The sequence below is a fragment of the Phyllobates terribilis genome, unplaced genomic scaffold, assembly GCF_046119375.1.
Source record: "Phyllobates terribilis strain yellow unplaced genomic scaffold, ASM4611937v1 Scaffold_1__5_contigs__length_1240528914, whole genome shotgun sequence".
NCBI lineage: Eukaryota > Metazoa > Chordata > Amphibia > Anura > Dendrobatidae > Phyllobates > Phyllobates terribilis.
The window spans coordinates 422,003,802-422,023,677 of record NW_027362761.1 but is presented as its reverse complement, the minus strand read 5'-3'; the positions used below and the strand labels follow the sequence as shown (position 1 = coordinate 422,023,677).

General features: G+C 43.5%; 1 protein-coding gene across 3 annotated transcripts in view; it reads right to left on the bottom strand.

Moving 5' to 3' along the window:
- MCC (MCC regulator of WNT signaling pathway) overlaps positions 1-19,876 on the bottom strand; it is a 367,192-nt gene that overhangs the window by 116,260 nt on the left and 231,056 nt on the right. For all 3 annotated transcript variants that reach the window (XM_073677247.1, XM_073677253.1, XM_073677262.1), the window contains one exon: positions 4,320-4,462. In XM_073677247.1, coding sequence (XP_073533348.1) covers positions 4,320-4,462 — 143 coding nt within the window. The remainder of the gene's footprint in view (positions 1-4,319; positions 4,463-19,876) is intronic.

Genomic DNA, 19,876 nt, shown 5'->3' with positions numbered 1-19,876 from the left:
TGCAGTGATAACTCATGCAGGGAAAATTGACCTCCTGTTTCTACATAGAGCTTAGAAGGATTCAGCTAGTCACTTTTTAACCATGTCATGTCATGGACCTAATGGAAAAGAGAAGAATTAGTTGGGTAGAAAGGCAAAATGAGCAATTGTAAGAACACAGTGCTATATAATATGATGACTGCAATCTATTAAGAGAAAAAAAGTTTTGATGGGAGGAGGGCTTCTTTAAATACTATATTCCCGAATGTAAAATAAAAATACCATATCACCTAATGTACTGGTGCCATTCCAGTAATGTCAGCGCTGGATCTCCCGAGGCTCATGTGGCATTATTATGCCACATGAGCCCTGCAGATAATCAGCGGCCTTTACTGAGCTGCTGTGCTCTCAGTTCCTTCAGACAAACCTCAGACACCCGAGGAAAATGTGAGCGCAGCAGTCCAGTAGTGGCCATTGACTGGCTGCATTGCTCATGTAGCATAATAATGTAACGTGAGCCTCAGGAGATCCAGCGCCAGCATCACTGGAAGCATGGGAGGGGAGTATACTGGATAATTAACGGAATAGTTTATGGCTTATGCCTCATTGGAATTGTTAGCATTTTTTTTTTTACATTTTTGTTTTATAAAAATAATACAACAGAACTAGTGTGAAAAAGTCTTTGAATGGTGTATAACTACATATAGTGCAATTGGGTAAGATTTCAGATAATGGTAGAGGTAAATAAAATATTAAAAGACACAAGCTAAAGAAAAGGCTGATAAAATGTTATGAGGAATTCCAGAATTACAGGGTACATTTCTAGAAACAGAAATCAGATGACGCTTCCATTTGACTATTTAGTCTTTTTATCCTAAACTCTGTTTTATAAAATAGCCTCAAGGTTCATCCTGGTCAAAAGGACGCCTGGAAGTTACCAAGAAACACATGTACGCTGCCCTTTGATGTTCTAATGAATATCATCCTTATGTCTATTTGGGCAGAAACAAAAGAAAGACAAAAATGTGTCTCTAAACTCCAAGATGCCTGTTTATAGGGTATCTCATGTATCTCTATTATAAATTAAAGTTTTTCTTCACTTTTCAAATAAGTTTTGCATAGGCACATTTCCCCAGCTGCTGCAGAACCTCATAACTCACATCTGACAACATAATCTCTAGAATAGGAGCCACTCCATGGTTACAGGTCGTGTTACAGCTGTCAGGCTACAGTTTTTGGATCTTTAGCCTATGTTCACATGCAGCGTTTATTCGGCTTTTTTTGCTGCTTTTTAATGAAATTAAAAGCTGCTGTTTGCAGTACTAGCAAAAGCTGTGAGATGTCAGAAATCTCATGTACATGGTTTTTCTTCCTGTGTGAGAATTTGAGAACTACAGCGTTTTTGATATCTGCAGCTTGTCTATTCTTTCAATGTTTTTTCTCCCATAGAAAGCAATAAGAAAGTGTGTGTGGGGGGGAGAAACGCTGTAAAAAAAACAAAAATACGCAACAAACGTTTTTGCTGCATTTTTGGTGAATAAAACAATCATAAAAACATCTTTATTAAACATGTACTGTACACAAATGCACCCAAAAAAGTGACAAAAAACGCGCGAAATGTGCATTCTTACTGCCAAGAGACCAGATTTTGGTTGCTGAAAAAATGCTGTGTGTGAACATAGCCTTAGGGTTTCAGGAGCCCAGCCTTACTGCTGCCTGAGGAGAGCTGTACAAAGGCCCCCTCACCCATCCATACATAAATCTGTGGTAATAAGCACACAAACTTACAAAATATACACTTATTAAATCATATCTCAGTCTATTATATAAGATACCGTACCCTCAGATGGGCACTGAGCGACCTGTAATAGATCACTCCGTGCGCATTGGCAGCCACTGTTCTCGGCACGTGACTCCTGTTTACACAGGACCATGTGCTGCCGAGAACAATCTTTTATGCAAATCTAAAGTGTGCTGAGTATGTTGGATTGTCTGTCACGGGTTGCATGCGACTCCCTTGCCACTGACTTCAGTCCAAGTCACATGCGACTGCTACTTGCTGGCAACTTATCTGTGACTTGCCAATTTCTTAAATGCAAAATCCCAGTTCCAAAAGAGTTGTAGTTACACAGATGCTTGTGGACATGCAACTTATCTGTGAATCGCTGTCATGCAACACGTGGCCATCATAATCACTGCTTATTCACAAAATGCAGACACATTGCGGACATAGGTGTGCCTGTCACTACTTGGGAAACATGGTGACTAATTTATTTTAAAGCGGTTGTCAGGGCAGTCTCTCCCACCTCATCTTACATAAAGCATGGAGTGGGACTGTCGCAGCATTAACTGTCCAATGCCCAATGCACGATACTCACTGGGTGTGGAACAAACCACCGGTCCCTCATGGTGTGCACTAACGTCTCTTCATGCCCAATGGGGAGGTAGAGGTCACAAACATAAAGAAACAAAACCTACCAACTACATAGGAGGGAGCGCCCCCGTGTTCTTGGTAAGAGGCAGCTGGAGGGGCATAGAATTGATCATATACTGCACAGTTCCTCCTATGGATGCCACAGTCTACCATAGTTTGGCCACATAACTGACTCATTCAGTGCCTATTTTAATGTCTCATATGGGGTCAGGAGACAGAAAAAAATAAATCTGATATTTTTAATTTAAGCATGGATTTCCACTAAAGATCACGAGGCCCACCCAAACATCCTTTGTTCTGTCTGATGAGGCTCCGGCACTGTCTTTTTAAGTTTGATGAGGCCACAGAAGAAAGATTGGAGTATGCAGTGTGCTGACTGCATCCATTGCATGGTCACATGCTCAGAGGCGCCAAGACACCCCTGTATGTGACGCACTGCCACAGGAGGACAAGCCCAGCACGTACCATCCTCACCGCGCGTCCTGGGCTGGTTCTTATAAGTCTTGCACTAGGTGGTGGCACACATGGCAGGTGGCAGATGCGCCCCCTGTGCCCACTCACCATTGAGGAGTCTTCAGCACTAAACTACTCACTTATGGTTTTATAAAGGGAGCGGTTCATCCAGATTACACATTTGCACAGATGTATTATGGTTACAAATTTTCTGCATTTCCTTTCCCAGATTATCAACCATTAGCAAGAGGGGAGTTGTCCATGTCACACAGGATATGCAGGGATCTCCCAGGTGCCTGTATATTAGCACACAATTGCTGTCTCTATCAGCCTTAGTTTATCTTCTAGGTGAAGTTCACACTCCTCCCTCTATTTTCCTCTAGGACTTCTGTAAGAACTAGAATTAGGAATGACAAAATAACATTTCAAACAAACTCAAACAAGAAACAACAGAGGAAACGCCCATAAAATTACCTTCACGGTTAGATTCCTTTTCTACGTGTACAGTCCCCACACTGTACACAATGCCACTTGGTGGGGCACATTAATAATATACATTAACCTGTTAGTCATCCCGGGAACACTAAGAGAATAGGAGACGCTCTGTTACCAGCTGCACACAGAGCACCATTCTGTTTAACCTTATGGCATAAAACACAGGCAAGATACACAGGCAAGATGACAGGCTCATTTTTTTTTTTAACATACCAAAAGCTTAAAGGGAATCTGTCACCAGGTTTTTGCAACACCATTTGAGAGCATGATGTAGGAGCAGAGACCCTGATTCCAGCAATGTGTCAGGTACTTGGGATAGGTGATAATGTACTGATAGTTGGGGGTCCAAACACTGGTTCCTGCAGCGATAGGAGGATTGGGGAACTTGTATCCCCGTTAGAATAGAGCAGTGGTGCTAATGCTTCACTGAACCTATCTTCATTCACTTGGCTTTTCCCGGCAGCTCCATAGAGAAGGACTGGAGCGGGTGTTGGGATGCACACTGTGCTCTATTCTAATGGGCATGAAGGTACCTTGTTGCCAATTTGTGACAGTCCCAGTAGTCAGACACCCACCGATCAATGAGTTATTACCTAGCCTCAAGATCTGTGTTAACTTGTTTTTGCTGGAGAACCCCTGAATGCAAAACTAAGCAAATTTCAAAAGAGTTTTTGTTGATTATTTTATTTTCTGGTTGTAAAGTCTGTGCAACTCCTTCCATAGATGACCGGAGTCAAAAAGTGATATCCTTGATGTAAAAAATACTGAAAAATTTGATAAAGCTGAGTGCAGATTTCTAGGTTTGGAAATTATTGCAAAAATATGCACTCCTATAAGACAGAGTAACAAAGAAAATAAATGGGAAGAGTTTATAGACATGAGCAATCTGACGTGCACGGATGTATTACACTATTTTAGAATCACATTTAGCAACTAAGAAAGGGTAAATGAACAATACCTAATTGTTGTGCCTTGCAGGCGGTCGATTTTCTTGTTTAGCTCTGCAATAATGCTGTGCAGCTCAGTGATTCTTTCCTCATACCGTAATGTTGTCCTCTCTTGGACATCCTCATGTTCCCTCATCAGATGCGACTGTTCACACTTGTAAAAGTAAGCAAACAATCATTATAAAAATAAAAGAAGAAACACTGAAGAAAACATGAGGCAGAATTACCAATCTTGTCTCATTTTTAGACATTGTATATATCTTATAGAACATAAAAAATAAGAAGAAAACTGGCTCATGTGGTTTTGAAGACAGTAGTTCACCTTTCAACCGTGTAGTCCAAGCTTGCAGCACCCATTGGTTACTTTACGCTAAAACGCTGGTCCTAGATTTCACGATGTTCCCCCTTCCTGGTAAGCTGAGCCCTATCTCCATCTAGACCACTCCACCTTCACAGGTAAAGCAAAAAACTTACTAAAACAATAAATGTGATGTAAGGCATGTGCTGCATTCCTGATACAAGCTGCACCGGGATTGTGGAGCATTCAGCTTTGTAAATCTGCCTTATCATCTGCATCTGATAGTACAGGGAAGATTGCTAGACATTTTATTCACGTTCCTTTTTTTCTCTGCCCCATAGAAAAGTAAAACTGCAAAACAATGATCATGTAATATTTAAAAGAAAAGCCATTTGCACACGTTAGCAAAACATTCTCGTGACACATTATAGATGGTGCCAAAATAAAAACAACATTTTACAGCACAGGATGAAATGGCTCCCACTGAGTACACTGCTATGTACAAATAAGTAACAAAGACATTGCAAAAGTGAAACAAGCCCTTTTTGCAATGGTGTCACTACAGTAGCTAGTTGTTGTCCAGGGGTCCTGCTCCTCGCACCCACATCTGATTTTGCCAGGAGAAACAGTGTGTATCCAAGCTTTAACCGTAGTATTACATGGCGACCATGATTGGCTGAGATACACAACGATGACTTGAGCCCATCAAAATGGGAGTAATTCCTGCATTGTGACTTGCAGGAGGGGTTGGGGGAGGAAGAGGAGGTACAGGGCACCAAGTGTGGTATCCATCCAAATGCCTTAATTCGGCATATTGAGTGGTTTTCTACATGAGATAACCACTTTAAACTGGATCTGTCACCACATTTCACAATACAAACGGAGTGCATTATTAAATAGGTCTCTTGGACCAGATGAGGCTTGTATACTTACTATAAAAATACATGTCAAAATAGTTGTGTAATCCTGACATTAAAATGAGCATTTTTTGAGTCTAGCTAAATAGTGAGAGAGCTAACGAGTCCAAGTGTATTTAATTTCTGCCTATCCAGCCTGACAGACTGCTGCTTCTTGTACTGAGCAGTGAGAATTCTCAGCAGCAGCAGGGAGGAGGGACACTGAGGAGCTGTCAATCAAGCAACGTCAGCATAGATTGAGTTTATACACTCATAGAGGATTATACAGTCTTTCTTACATAGATTTATAAAGTAAATACACTACGAGACCTATATAATAATGAATGCAGTTTGTATTGTGAAATCTGGTGACAGACCTCTTTAAAAGAGGTTTTCCACTACAATGATGCTGGTGTCTCATCTCTAGGCCACGTTCACATGTTCAGTATTTGGTCACTATTTTACATCAGTATTTGTAAGCCAAAATCAGGAGTGGAACAATCAGAGGGAAAGTCTAATAGAAACACCTCACCACTTCTGTATTTATCACCCACTCCTGGCTTTGTCTTACAAATACTGATGTAAAATACTGACCATGTACTGAACGTGGCTTTACGATAGGTCATAAATTATCACATATGTGGCATGGATCATCTGTTACCAGCTCCAACAGTCGCTGAACTTAACCAGTGTGTTGAGTGTATCACTGCTTCACCAGACTATTGAGCGGCTGCCCCAGGTATCAGTGCGGATCAGTGGGTGTTCCGGTATGATGGGTGCTGGAGCCCCACCGGTCTGATATTGAGAACCTATGTTTTTAGTGGGAAACCCCTTTAATCTGGAGAGTGAGGCTACATGTAGTTACACTATACTAGCAACATGTGACCATGTAGAGAATACCTTGGCATGCCAAAGCCGGTATGTCACTCTCCATAAGGAGAAACGTTACCCCTTAGACCTCAGTCCAGAGCCTCTCATCTAGCCAAATCAGTTCTCATACTTTGCACTGATGAGGGCCAACAGCCCGAAACACCGTGTCTGCAAATTGAGATTCTGATTTGGCTACTATTAGTGTTGAGCGATACCTTCCGATATCAGGAAATATCGTATCGGATTGGATCGGGCCGATACCCAAAAAGTATCGGATATCGCCGATTCCGATACCGGAAACCAATGCAAGTCAATGGGACACAAATATCGGAATGAAAATAAACCCTTTCTTTCCTTGTAGGTTAATTCTACATGAAGTAAAACAACTAAGAATAATGTAGAATGACATGAAAAGCCGGCAATTCATCAGCGGCATTCACCGGTACCCGACAATTTACAACAGAAAGAATAGAGCTTCACACATAGATTAGGTAGATAGAACCATGTCAGTCACATATATATGAAGTACTGTGACAGTGTTGCTTACTGTACTTGTCATTTAGTGTAAAGGATTTATTTTAAAAAATATTAGTGTTTTCGTGCACCGTCTCTTTAAGAAAGCCGGCCGGCAATTCAGCATCTGTACCCGACAATTTATAATAGACAGAATAGAGCTTCACACATAGATTAGGTAGATAGAAACATGTCAGTCACATATATATGAAGTACAGTAATAGTGTTGATTACTGTACTTGTCATTTAGTGTTAAAATAAAGGATTTATTTAAAAAAAAAATGGCGTGGGGTTCCCCTTAATTTTAGGCTCTAGCGGAGGTTAAGCAGACAGCTGGGGCAAATGTTTGAAGCCTGGGAAGGGGGTAATACCCACGGAGCTTCCCAGGCAACTAATATCAGCCCCCAGCTGAATACCTAGCCTTTACTAGCTATTAAAATGGGGGAACCCCCCAAAAAAAATAACGTGGGGTCCCCCCTAATTTAATAGCTAGCACAGGCTAGGCAGACAGCTGGGGGCTGATATTAATAGCCCAGGAAGGGTGCCATGAATATTGGCCCCCTCCCAGGCTAGAAACACCAGCCGTCAGCAGCCCCAGAAATGGCGCATCCATAGGATGCGCCAATTCTGGCACTTAGCCTCGCTCTTCCCACTGCCCTGTAGCGGTGGCAGTGGGGTAATAGGGCTGGGGTTGATGTCAGCTTATAATGCCAGATGACATCAAGCCCAGGTTAGTAATGGAGAGGCGTCTATAAGACACCCCCATTACTAACCCCATAGTCAAAGTTAAAGAAAAACACAAACACCCAGAATAAAGTCCTTTAATTGAAATAAACACACAATTCTTTATTGTTCTAAATTAAACCATACTTACCATCACGCCCATTCCAGCTGAAGCCAACGATCTCCTGCAATAAAAGAAAAATAATAAAGCAACATCATCCTTACCTTTCAATGGTTCCCAGGACAGCTCCAGCTCTGCTACATCGAGATGACAGGCTGGACCGCAGCAGAACGCTGCCATCCAGCCTGTCATCCCGCAGACACTGAGAAGCGCAGGCATGCTTGCGCTCCTCAGTGTCTCTCTGTGACGTCATCCAGATGAGCCGAGTTCATGTACAATGAACTCAGCTCACCTCATGCACGTCACTGACAGCGTGGGAAAATTCTCCTGCACTCAGCGCTTCAGCGTGAGAATTCTCCCACGCTGTCAGTGACACACATGAGGTGAGGTCATGTCCAATGAACTCAGCTCACCTCATGCACGTCACTGACAGCGTGGGAAAATTCTCACGCTGAAGTGCTGAGTGCAGGAGAATTTTCCCACGCTGTCAGTGACGTACATGAGGTGAGCTGAGTTCATTGGACATGACCTCGGCTCATCTGGATGCCGTCACAGCCAGACACTGAGGAGTGGAAGTATGCCTGCGCTTCTCAGTGTCTGCGGGATGACAGGCTGGATGGCAGCGTTCTGCTACGGTCCAGCCTGTCATCTCGATGTAGCAGAGCTGAAGCTGTCCTGGGAACCATGGAAAGGTAAGGATGAGGTTGCTTTATTATTTTACTTTTATTGCAGGAGATCGTTGGCTTCAGCTGGAATGGGCGTGATGGTAAGTATGGTTTAATTTAGAACAATAAAGAATTGTGTGTTTATTTCAATTAAAGGACTTTATTCTGGGTGTTGTGTTTTTTTAAATACTTTACTAGAAATTCATGGTGGTCATGTCTAATATTGGCGTGACCCCATGAATTTCGGGCTTAGGGCCAGCTGATAATGCCAAGCTGGCCTTAACCCCTTTATTACCCAGTGAGCCACCGCACCAGGGCCCTGGATGAGTTGGGTACAGCGCCAGAAGATGGCGCTTCTATGAACGCGCCATTTTCTGGGGCGGCTGCGGACTGCAATTTGCAGCGGGGGTGGCCCAGAAAGCTTGGGTCTCCCTGCGCTGCGGATTCCAGCCCCCAGCTGCCTAGTTGTATCTGGCTGGGCACAAAAATAGGGCGAAGCCCCACGCATTTTTTTTTTTAATTATTTCATGAAATTCATGGAATAATTAAGAAAAAAAGGGCTTCCCTATATTGTTGTGTCCGGCTAGGTACAAATAGGCAGCTGGTGGTTGGGGGCAGCCCGTTCCTGCCTGCTGTACCTGACTGGACACAAATATAGGGCGAAGCCCCACATAATTTTTTTTTAATTATTTCATGAATTTCCTGAAATAATTAAAAAAAAATTGACGTGGGGCTTTGCACTATATTTGTGTCCAGCCAGGTACTGCAGGCAGGAACGGGCTGCCCCCAACCACCAGCTGACTATTTGTACCTGGTTGGACACAACAATATAGGGAAGCCCTTTTTTTCTTAATTATTCCATGAATTTCATGAAATAATTAAAAAAAACAAAACGTGGAGCTTCTCCCTATTTTTGTGTCCAGCCAGGTACAACTAGGCAGCTGGGGGATGGAATCTGCAGCGCAGGGAGGCCCAAGCTTTCTGCCCCCCCGCTGAAAATTGCAGTCTGCAGCCGCCCCGGAAAATGGCGCGTTCATAGAAGCTGGATGCTGTACCTGGCTGGCATACAAAAATATAGCGAAGCCCACGTCAAAAGTTTTGGGAAAAATTAATTAAAAAATAAATAATAATTTAGGGACTGCATCTTTATTAACTCCTCAAATGTCATTTAGTGTTAAAATAAAGGATTTATTTAAAAAAAAAATGGCGTGGGATCCCCCATAATTTTAGTCTCTAGCGGAGGTTAAGCAGACGGCTGGGGCAGATGTTTGAAGCCTGGGAAGGGGGTAAAACCCACGGAGCTTCCCAGGCTACTAATATCAGCCCCCAGCTGAATACCTAGCCTTTACTAGCTATTAAAATGGGGGACCCCCCCCAAAAAAATGACGTGGGGTCCCCCCTATTTTAATAGCTAGCAAAGGCTAGGCAGACAGCTGGGGGCTGATATTAATAGCCCAGGAAGGGTGCCATGAATATTGGCCCCCTCCCAGGCTAGAAACACCAGCCGTCAGCCGCCCCAGAAATGGCGCATCCATAGGATGCGCCAATTCTGGCACTTAGCCTCGCTCTTCCACGCTGCCCTGGTGCGGTGGCAGGGGGTAATAGTGGTGGGGTTCATGTCAGCGCCAGCTGCCATGAAGCCCAGGTTAGTAATGATGGGCGTCTATAAGACACCCCCATTACTAACCTACAAAGTGTTAAAAAGAAAAAACACACACTACACCCAGAAAAAAATAATTTATTTGAAATAAAACACACAATTTTATTTAATTCTTAGTTTACTAAAAATAATAGTTACCTGTCCACGTTCCTGCGCTGATCTCCCATGCACAGCTGTCACATCTGGAGATGGTGACAGCTGTCATGGCTGCTGTAAGCTCACACTGCCAGGAACACGTCCGCTCCCGGAAGCGGGAGCCACTGACTGAGGTCACCGGAGTGCATTCAGGCAGCGCAGCTCCGGAGACCTCCTTTACGGCACTGCTGTACCGTGGGAATTTCTCACGATACAGCAGGGCCGTAAAGGAGCTAACCGGAGCAGCGCTGCCTGAACTCCGGTGAACCCTTACGGCCCCGTCATTCTAGCGGCGGCAGCGGTTCAGAGCGGTCACATTCTATGTGGCTGCTCTGAACTGGAGATCTTCGTGGGACACTCGTGGACTACTACGGAGGGGTAAGGATAAGGTTGTGGTTTATTATTTTATATTTTATTACAGGAGATCGATGGCTTCGGGGAATTAGGTGTCTAGGTGAGTATAGGTGTAGTTTTTTATTTTTTACTTTATTTTAGGTGGCGATCGGCGGGGACAGGTAATGTATGAACTAATTTCTTTTAGGTAACCACTGGCCACCAATGACATGTATTTAACATTTATTGGGGACACAGTAGGGCAATTTAAATAGCAGGATCAGGCTGATGGGAACTACTGCTCCCATCGAGCTGATCCTGCTGGCAGGAGTGGACGGGGGACAGACATAGGCCGATGGGAGTAGTAGTGTCACATCGGCCTATGTCTGCCTGCACGCACAGACACCGCGCACACCCGCACAAACATCGCACAGACACCCCGCACACACACCCCGCACACATCGCACACACCCGCACAAACATCGCACACACACCCCGCACACACACTAATCATGACCGGTCTGATGGTCTGGGAGGTGAGGCTGACCTGTGCGGCCGTGGGAAAGTTCATGTGAGTTCATGCAATGCAGTCAAGCATGAACTCACATGAACCCTCTGAGGGCACCGCGGCGACTTCAAATGAACAGCTGATCGGCATCACCTGATACCTCAGCTGTTCATTTGAAATAACCGGCGGGAAAGCGCAGCACAGAACGGGAAAGCCGGCGGTGAAGTCTTTTCACTGCCGGCTTCCCCGCCCGGGTCCTTCGCTCCCCGCTCCTTGGTGCTGCGCTCCCCGCCCGGTCCTAATTTACGATTGGGATTGGAGGTGGCGAGGGGAGCGGAGGATCGGGGTGGGAGGCTGCGGGGAAGCAGTATGGGGCTGTGTGATTGTTTAAAAGCCGCCGGCTTTTAAACAATCAGGAGAATTCTCCCCCGCTGGGATGGCATTCTGATGACAGGCTGGATCGCGCTGCCATCCAACTTGTCATCCTTCACAGACACTGCAGAGCGCAGGCATTATGGGAACTTCCGATTCCGGTATCCGATATTGTAAAAGTATCGGAATTAAGTATCGGAATTCCGATACCGCGAATATCGGCCGATACCCGATATTACAGTATCGGAATGCTCAACACTAGCTACTATCCTAAGTCATATTGTAAGACTCGTTAAAGGGTCAATTGTGACTTGTAGGATTGCTGCTTCCAATAGGTTCAAGTCCTCCTTCTCTCTGAAAAGGCAATTTGCATGTAGAGAATAGGAATTTACAAAATCCTATGGACACTACGCCTCACAGAGATGTACACTAATTATTATTCTGGGAGACTTCTTATCAGGGTTATACTATGCGTAAAGATGATGGAAAATGACATGTTTGCAAAATGTTCTGTCAACACTTCTCACATTGACTAGCACTCTGCGGTCCCAAATGGCTGATTATATTTTAGTAGTGTCCACAGAATAATTGCTGGTTGTTTAATAAGCCCATGATATTAATGCCGCCTAATATACCAAGGCACTAGGTCACCTCTTACAGCTGTGCCGCAATTAATAATTCATAGCTTCTCACAAGCACTAATTGTTACAATAGATATTCGGCCATTAACATTTTCTGCCTCGGCTATTCAATTGGTAAAATATGATAAACTAAAGAAAAATTCAGATCTAGTGGTGACGCTGTAACACAATCATCCAACCTTGTTGGCACCAACTGCAATACAAACTGACACAGACGCCGTTGACTGATAGTAATCCTACGTACACATCTTGTTAATGGCCGTTCAGTTATTAGCGTTGTGTATCTGAAAAATATTACGGCTCTTTGTCAACATGGAGCAGCACAATCCACAATCTGACCAACGTAATAAAGTTATACATCTCCATGCATTAAATATTATTAATGTCTTTGTGCAAAATATAACACTGAAACAGAAAAAGTAAAAAAAATAATGTAATAGTCGTTTTAATTTTCATTGCATAAATATTATATCATGTAAATCTTAGACTTTTACATTGTGACAAGAAGATATGTCTTACAAATGTATAACTCAGTTACTGGGTGCAGCAGTTATGAGAGAGTCACAGTTTTCTCTGTTGTAGATGTAGAAGAGCTGAGCTGTTGAGCCGTGTATAACCCCAACTACACCACAGCCTTCTATGTACATTGTATAGGGACAGAGAGCTGCCAATCAGTGCTGGGAGAAGGTTGGACTAGGAGGCACGAGGTCAGTTGTTCTGTAGTGATAATCTACTGCCAATAAAACACTGATTGTATTAAAACATGAAACCACAGCCCAGTAAGTGACACATTCCTGGAATCAGGCTCTCTTCCTGCAATATGGTGCTCTCAAATTACATAACAAAAACCTGCTGACAGATTCCCTTTAAACAACGACAGCTTATTTGCTATGCCAAGAACAGAAAGTGAAGAGACACAACCATGACCTAAGGACATCTAGAAACTATATGAACAAGACTATTCTATTATTCAAAAAATGTAAAAAAAAAAATATCAAAGTCAATTAAAGTTTCAGTTTATATTACTTAACGGAAAAAAAACACCTGATGGTGAAAAGCTAAAACCAATGTAATTTCATGCTTCTTGAAACTGATACAAAACCCCCCCAAAAATTGAACCGAAGCACATGTTGCTGCAAGAGCAGTGCATACGTAAGCATTCACACTGTGGCCATTTAACTGAAAGAACCCAAGATAAAAACAAAATGAAAATATACCCTGTAATAAGCAAATTAATAAATAGTAATAATACATATAAATAACATATGATACTTAGTTAACACGGTTTTAATCAAGTGTAAAAGTCATCCCATCCCACTTATGCACTGCACTTATACCTACATATGCTTTGCTTCAATTTTTGGGGTTTTATTTTAGTTTCTGGTACTTTGTACATATAGGGGTGTGTCTCCCCCTTTTGAGCTCTTCGTTTTTTTTTATATAGCGTTCCACGGGCAGGTGTCTGAACAGTCGGGACCCGGTCCAGCTCTGCCCTTATCTATTTTGACATCTGGTGGGATGGCTTTTAAGCATTTTTTAACTAAGTATCCTGTGTTATTTACATGTACTATTACGGTTTATTCATTTACTTACTACAGGGTATTTGATCATTTTGTTTTCTCTTAGGTTCCTACTTGAAACACAATCAAAGTCATACAAATTATGGGTAATGCACATGGAGTTTCAGTATACGCAGACATGCAATAATGCGTTCCATGTGCTTCTGTGAGCGGTTACATTATCTTCTATAAGCAAAGTTTCCAGGGCAGCTTGTGATGGCGAATACGCCAGCATTTTTGCACCATGGAGAAATACTACAGCAGTTTGAGCTTACAGTATTTTATGGCTGCAATATTAGGGATGCATGTGGTATCAGTAGCAAAAGTGGCCACGTATATACAGGCAGACCAGTCTTTTGTGTAAGTTTTCTGTACACACATCACTGTTAGTATGTATGTGTTTAAAGGGGTTTTCCAACATTTCACAAGGATGGCATACATTTACTGATCTAAAACTCCATGCTCATCAGAAAAACAGGCCCTGATAAGCGGCAGACTTCACTTTACTAAGTATCTGGCACAGTGCCCATCCTAGCACTGGCAACCTCTGTCTTACTCGCTATGATTGCACGTTATTCCTCCTATTTTTTATTCTTTAAACATTCCAGAAAATACATACAATTTTCAGTTAAAATACTCTTTAGGAATAATTAATAATAATTTTCACGTGAAAATGTCGAGAAATAAAGGTTTCTGAATTATTTTTTTATGCAATACTGGAATATGAAATGAAGATATTTTTAAAAGTGCATGTAAGGATTGGTATCCAGCTGTACAGAACCCCCTTATGCCATGTAAATATCCTTCGTGCTCTATTAAACCCCAGAATGCTTTGTCCCATACTGTTCTGCTTGTGTCAGTCATAACTCTACAGGGTGTCCCTAAAGACTGGTGTGGAAACACTGTGGGGAAAAAAACACTTCTTTATATTATTGGATCAAGGGTCTACATTTGGGTTAGCGCATCCCAAACCATGATTGTCTTTTCCTTCAAGCCCCATGGTGGAGTTCACCCTCCAGCCACCGGACACCATTACTGAGCTTGCACAAGAGTTGTGCCTATAGGTGAGCAGATTACCTGGATCTATTTGATCTCTTTTTTTTATAAAGGTATCACACTGGGCTGGTGCGCTCTGTTCCCCTACAATGTTTATCTGTCTCCAAAGACCAGGTGTCCAACAAAGTCTGTATGGTAGTATACGGAGGCTATACAGCTTTGGGCTAAAGAGCTGTTGTCAGTGGTGGGCCAATAGTTGGCCATGGTTGCGAATCATTTGCCCGGAGGGTAGCAAAACCATGTTGATTGGATGTCACAGCTCTCATTGTGATACCACTCATCCTACACCCTAAAAGGGAACAACTGCAATATTTCCGTTTTCCTGTATCTCGTTTATTATTTTCCTCTCCTGCTTCCATTTGTACGGTGCATGGTGTTTGACCCGGCCTGACCCAGGACTTTGGATATTCCATGTACTAAACTCAGCCTGACTTTCTAATCCTGCAATCCAATAATAATTTCAGACCTGACTTTAACATGCCTGTTGCAGCCTGGGATCTGCTGTGACTATGTCTTTAGACCACGGTCCTATTATCCTTCTGACACGTCTTCTGGAGGACTGAGCAGGGCTGTGGAGTCAGTAAGCCAAACCTCCAACTCGGACTCCTCAATTTCCATGACTCCATAGCACTTGAGCATGTACATTTTGGTACCAACTTTTTAAGCACCACGACTATAAATTATTGCTGCTGGCTTATTAGAGTACATTTCTATTCAGGGCTGTGGAGTCGGTAAGCCAAACCTCCGAATTCTCAATTTCCCTGATTTCCAACTCCACAGCCCGGCCTCACTACTGAGCGTGTACATAAAGTGCAGCACAGATTCATCTCAACTAAAAGCCCAGATCCTTAGATCAGGAACAGAACAGACATTTATAGGACATTTCATAACTTTCCCAAATTCTTATGAAAACATTTACAGCATTGAACTACTGTACCAATTTATTATATATATTTTAGGAGTTGGTCCACTTTATACCAACTCCACAGCCCTGGGTATATTGAATATAACAGCTTTAAAGGCTCTGTGCACTGAGCATCAGCCCTAACTATAGAGAAGAAATTAAGTTCATGTTTCTGTCCTTGGCCAGCAAATTTATACACGATTGCTGAAATGTTAGTAGTCACTTGGGCTCCCCCCTTGTGTCCGAGACCTCCAGACAAATCACGTTCAATGCCAGCCAATTGCTATACAAATAACATTGGGAGAAGCATGGTGACCTGAAGATTAATAGAGACAGGACATCATTTCACTTCACAATCGGCAGTAAAAATCCAACTTACTGCAGGTCGTGCTTCTGGAATAATTTATAGGTATGTGGCGTGACAGCTCCTAAGATGAATGTTGCACTTTTTTTCTGCTATGGCCTTGTACACACTATAAAAACCCAACTTATCGCCCATTATTAAACCACAGCAGTCAGTGTCTTTCTGTCGGAGGTGAGATTTATTACGGTATACACCCACACATGTGATGATTGCAATAGGAAACAGCAGGTATTCTATTTTATCACAGAGCAATAACAAACACAGCAATCATTTCACTGATACAGGAAGCTGAAGCGCACAAGCAAATATCTTCCCCCTCCAGCCAACACACATTCATTTATTAAAGAGTGAACAAATATTTTTACAATCAAGACACAAATACATTTTCATAAAAGAGCGATTATAAAGAACATGTTATTAATATTTGAGGACATCAGTCACTAAACTAATATCTCCCTGCAGTACACAGAATATCTAGTAAAAGGTTTCCCAAAACAGAACACCAGCCAAACTTATATAGTAGGTTTGGTAAACTGGTTTTAACCTGCGCAAACATGCATAAAAAACAGTCACAGTATGGAAACGTCCAGAAACAAGGGGGATATAATGCAGAATATGAAACTAACGGATACCGTCACTTCTTAGCAGTCTGACCTAAAGAGACTCTGTCAGCAGGTTTTTGCTATGTAATCTGAGAGCAGGATGATGTAAGGGCAGAGAGCCTGATTCCATTTACTGGCCTGCTTGCTGTAGTTTGGATAGAATCCCTGTTTTCTCTGCTGTACATGTAGCAGTGCTCAGAATGCTGAGCTGTGTATAACCCCAGGCGTGCTTACAGCCACTGGTCACTATGTAGTAAGTGGTGACTGAAGCCACACCGGCACGCATGCATGCCTCCGATTAAGGCTATGTGCACATGTAGCATTTTTAATGCGTTTTCGCGGCGGTTTTCCCATCGCGGAAATGCTGCAAAAACGCTTGTTAATAGGTCTGCCATGCATAGCAATGCTAATCCGGACGTGCTGTGCACAGGATGCGGAAATTTCCGCTCTGGATTTGCATTGCGTTAAAAACCACAGAAGGACCATTTCTAGCGCGATCCCGCAGCGAATTTGCGCCCATTGAAACACAGCAAACCTGCAGGTATATGTGGATTTGCTGCGTTTCAATTAAAGTCAATGGCCGCAAATTTGCGGTGGAAACTCTGTGCGCGTGGTACCTGGGTTGAAGAGGTGGACTACAACTCCTCTTTTCCCGACTGCCGCTCCCACTGTTATCAGCGAGAGCAGCGTGGATGGGAGGAGCAGTAGTCTTCCCAGAAAAGCCAGCTACCATGCACTGTAAAAAAAAAAGAAGGAAAAAAAAGTAAAAAATAAAAAAAATAAACCTCTATAGTCACCTGTCTGACGGCCCCCGGCGGCAATCCTCTCCTCCCGGCGGCCGGCAGTATACTGCGGGAAGTGGGCTCGCTCCCCGCAGTAGACTGTGCTTCCAGGACCTACGCTGACGTCACCGATCAGCAGAGCGGTCTCGTGACCAGAGACTAGCAACTGCGCAAGAGAATTTGACATGCTGCGGTCCTGAAAGACGCGCTGCATGTCAGTGTCCATGGATGATCCGCCGCCTCCGATGCGCGCGTAGTGAACATGGGATTTCTAGAGATCCCATCCACTATGCTGTAACATCTGGATGCTGCGGGTTTGACGCTGTATAAACACGCAGTGTCAAACCTGCAGCAGCTCCTGACCGTGGCCACGTAAAGAAACTCACCCGCAGCATGTCAATTTCTGTAGCGGACACACCAGTCTCCACTGTAGATTTTGACCGATTTAAGTGTCATTATATGTGGTGGATTCACATGTACCGACAACAAAAGTGCAGCATTAGAACACCGCGTTTTGGACACAACAAAATATGCAACGTCCAAAGCGCAGCTTGTTGCTGTTCGTGGGGACATAGCGGCTAACGAACCAGCTGTGAGATGTTAATTATGGCCAGGGAAAATGTTTGCAAATGGCACCTTCCCAGGCTAAAAATACCAGATCACAGCAGCCGCCTAAATTACATGAATGGGAATGATCATGAAGATTGGGTGAATGGGACTAGCTGACACCTAGCTCTTTTGTTTGGTGATGACAAGGTGTCAATCGGACCTTTTCATGACCAAACCCAATTAAAGTAAAGTAAAGAGTTAAATAAACACACAGACACAGAGTAAACACTTTATTTGAATTAATTCAGACACATTCTTTAATCATTCAAATTCCATATACTCACCTTAGTTCTGATGTTAATCCAAGGTTTAAGCAATGTCCCACCAAATAACTTTATTTAGCTCCAAAAAGCATTCATTGATGTACAAAAACGCTTTAAAAAATGCTTAAAAAAAAGTGTCAAAAACGCCCAGCGTTTTTCCTACCAAGGAGATGCAGAAACGCACATGAAATGTCTGCTTCAAATACGAACCATGCACACATAGCCTTAGTCGGGCTCTCAGTCCGGCAGCCAGGCACCTTTAGAATGCGATTAAAGAAGCACTCCCATAAAGACTTTTCTTCACTAAATCTATGTATATGTGCATGTAGTGCAATGTGTGTGTTAATCTAGTCCCCTACCGCTGCCTTCTCCAGGATCCAGCACTGTCCTGCTCCTCTTCTCAGTGACATCATCGCTCCACAAACCCTCCAGGTGACACCTTGTTGTGTGTGACCTCGAAGTCGCTTTTACAATTTAAGCCGAATGAGGCTCAGAACGAGACTACATGGACTTATATTGTAAAAGAGACTTCTAGCTCATGCATAGAGTGACCAGGAGAGTCTGAAGAGCGGTGACGTCACTGAGAAGAGGGCAAAGCGGGGCTGTAAACCGGAGAAGACAGCGGTAGGAGAGTATATCAACGCCCATACACAGGTTTAGTGGAAAAAAACTTATCTGCTGTTTTTTAGCGTTTGGAAATATGACAAGTTCCCTTTAATCAACACTTATCCTTGCAGGAGAGACAACAGAGGAAGAAAGTGTGTGGAAATGTGACTACTACATTTCGGGGACAGGTCCCTTTGTCAGGCAGTAACCCCTTGAAAAGTTCTCAGAGTCCCAACAATTTAGAATTTCTGGGGTGCTGCTCTGCCTTCCACCATTCAGCTTGTGCGACTGCATGTGTCATCGCAGCAGGCGTGATGACGTCATTAGTGTGCGCCGCAGAGCAAATACTGGAGCAGTGCGCTGGGGGAACGGGGGTGAGGTGAGTAGAGTGTGTTTATTTTTTGCCATTCACTTGTAGGGGGAATATGAGCGCTCACCATTATGTGTTTGGGGACTGTGGGGAACATCAAACGTGTTGGGGGGCTGTGGGGATCATACTGTGGAGGTCCTCATTCTGTATTGGGGGCTGTGGAGGAGCATACTGTGGAGGTCCTCATTCTGTATTGGGGGCTGTGGAGGAGCATACTGTGGAGGTCCTCATTCTGTGTTGAGACTGGGGGGATCATACTGTGTTGGGGGTCATACTGTGTGAGGGAATCATACTGTTGGGGTCATTCTGTGTTTGTGGGGGATCATACTGTGTTAAAGGTGCAACATCATTTTGTTGGGGGGCTGTAGGGGATCATATTGTATGGGAGGACTATATGGGCTGTGGGGCCATCATACTCTTTTGGGGCTGTGGTGGCCATCATAACTGGGGCTGTGGGGGGAACATCCTGTGAGGGTAATCATTCTATATATAGGAGGTTGTAGAGGATCACACTGCATTGGTGTCATCATTCTATGTGTGGGATCATACATTTTTGAGAACTGTGGGGGCCATCATGCTATGTGGGGAGGTATGAGAGCCATTATATTTTGTTGGGGGGCTGTGTGGGCATTCATACTTTGTGAGGGCCATTATACTGTGTCTGGTGTCATAGTTTTGGGAGGAATGGGTCACACTGTGTGCAGGGATGTGGGGGCCA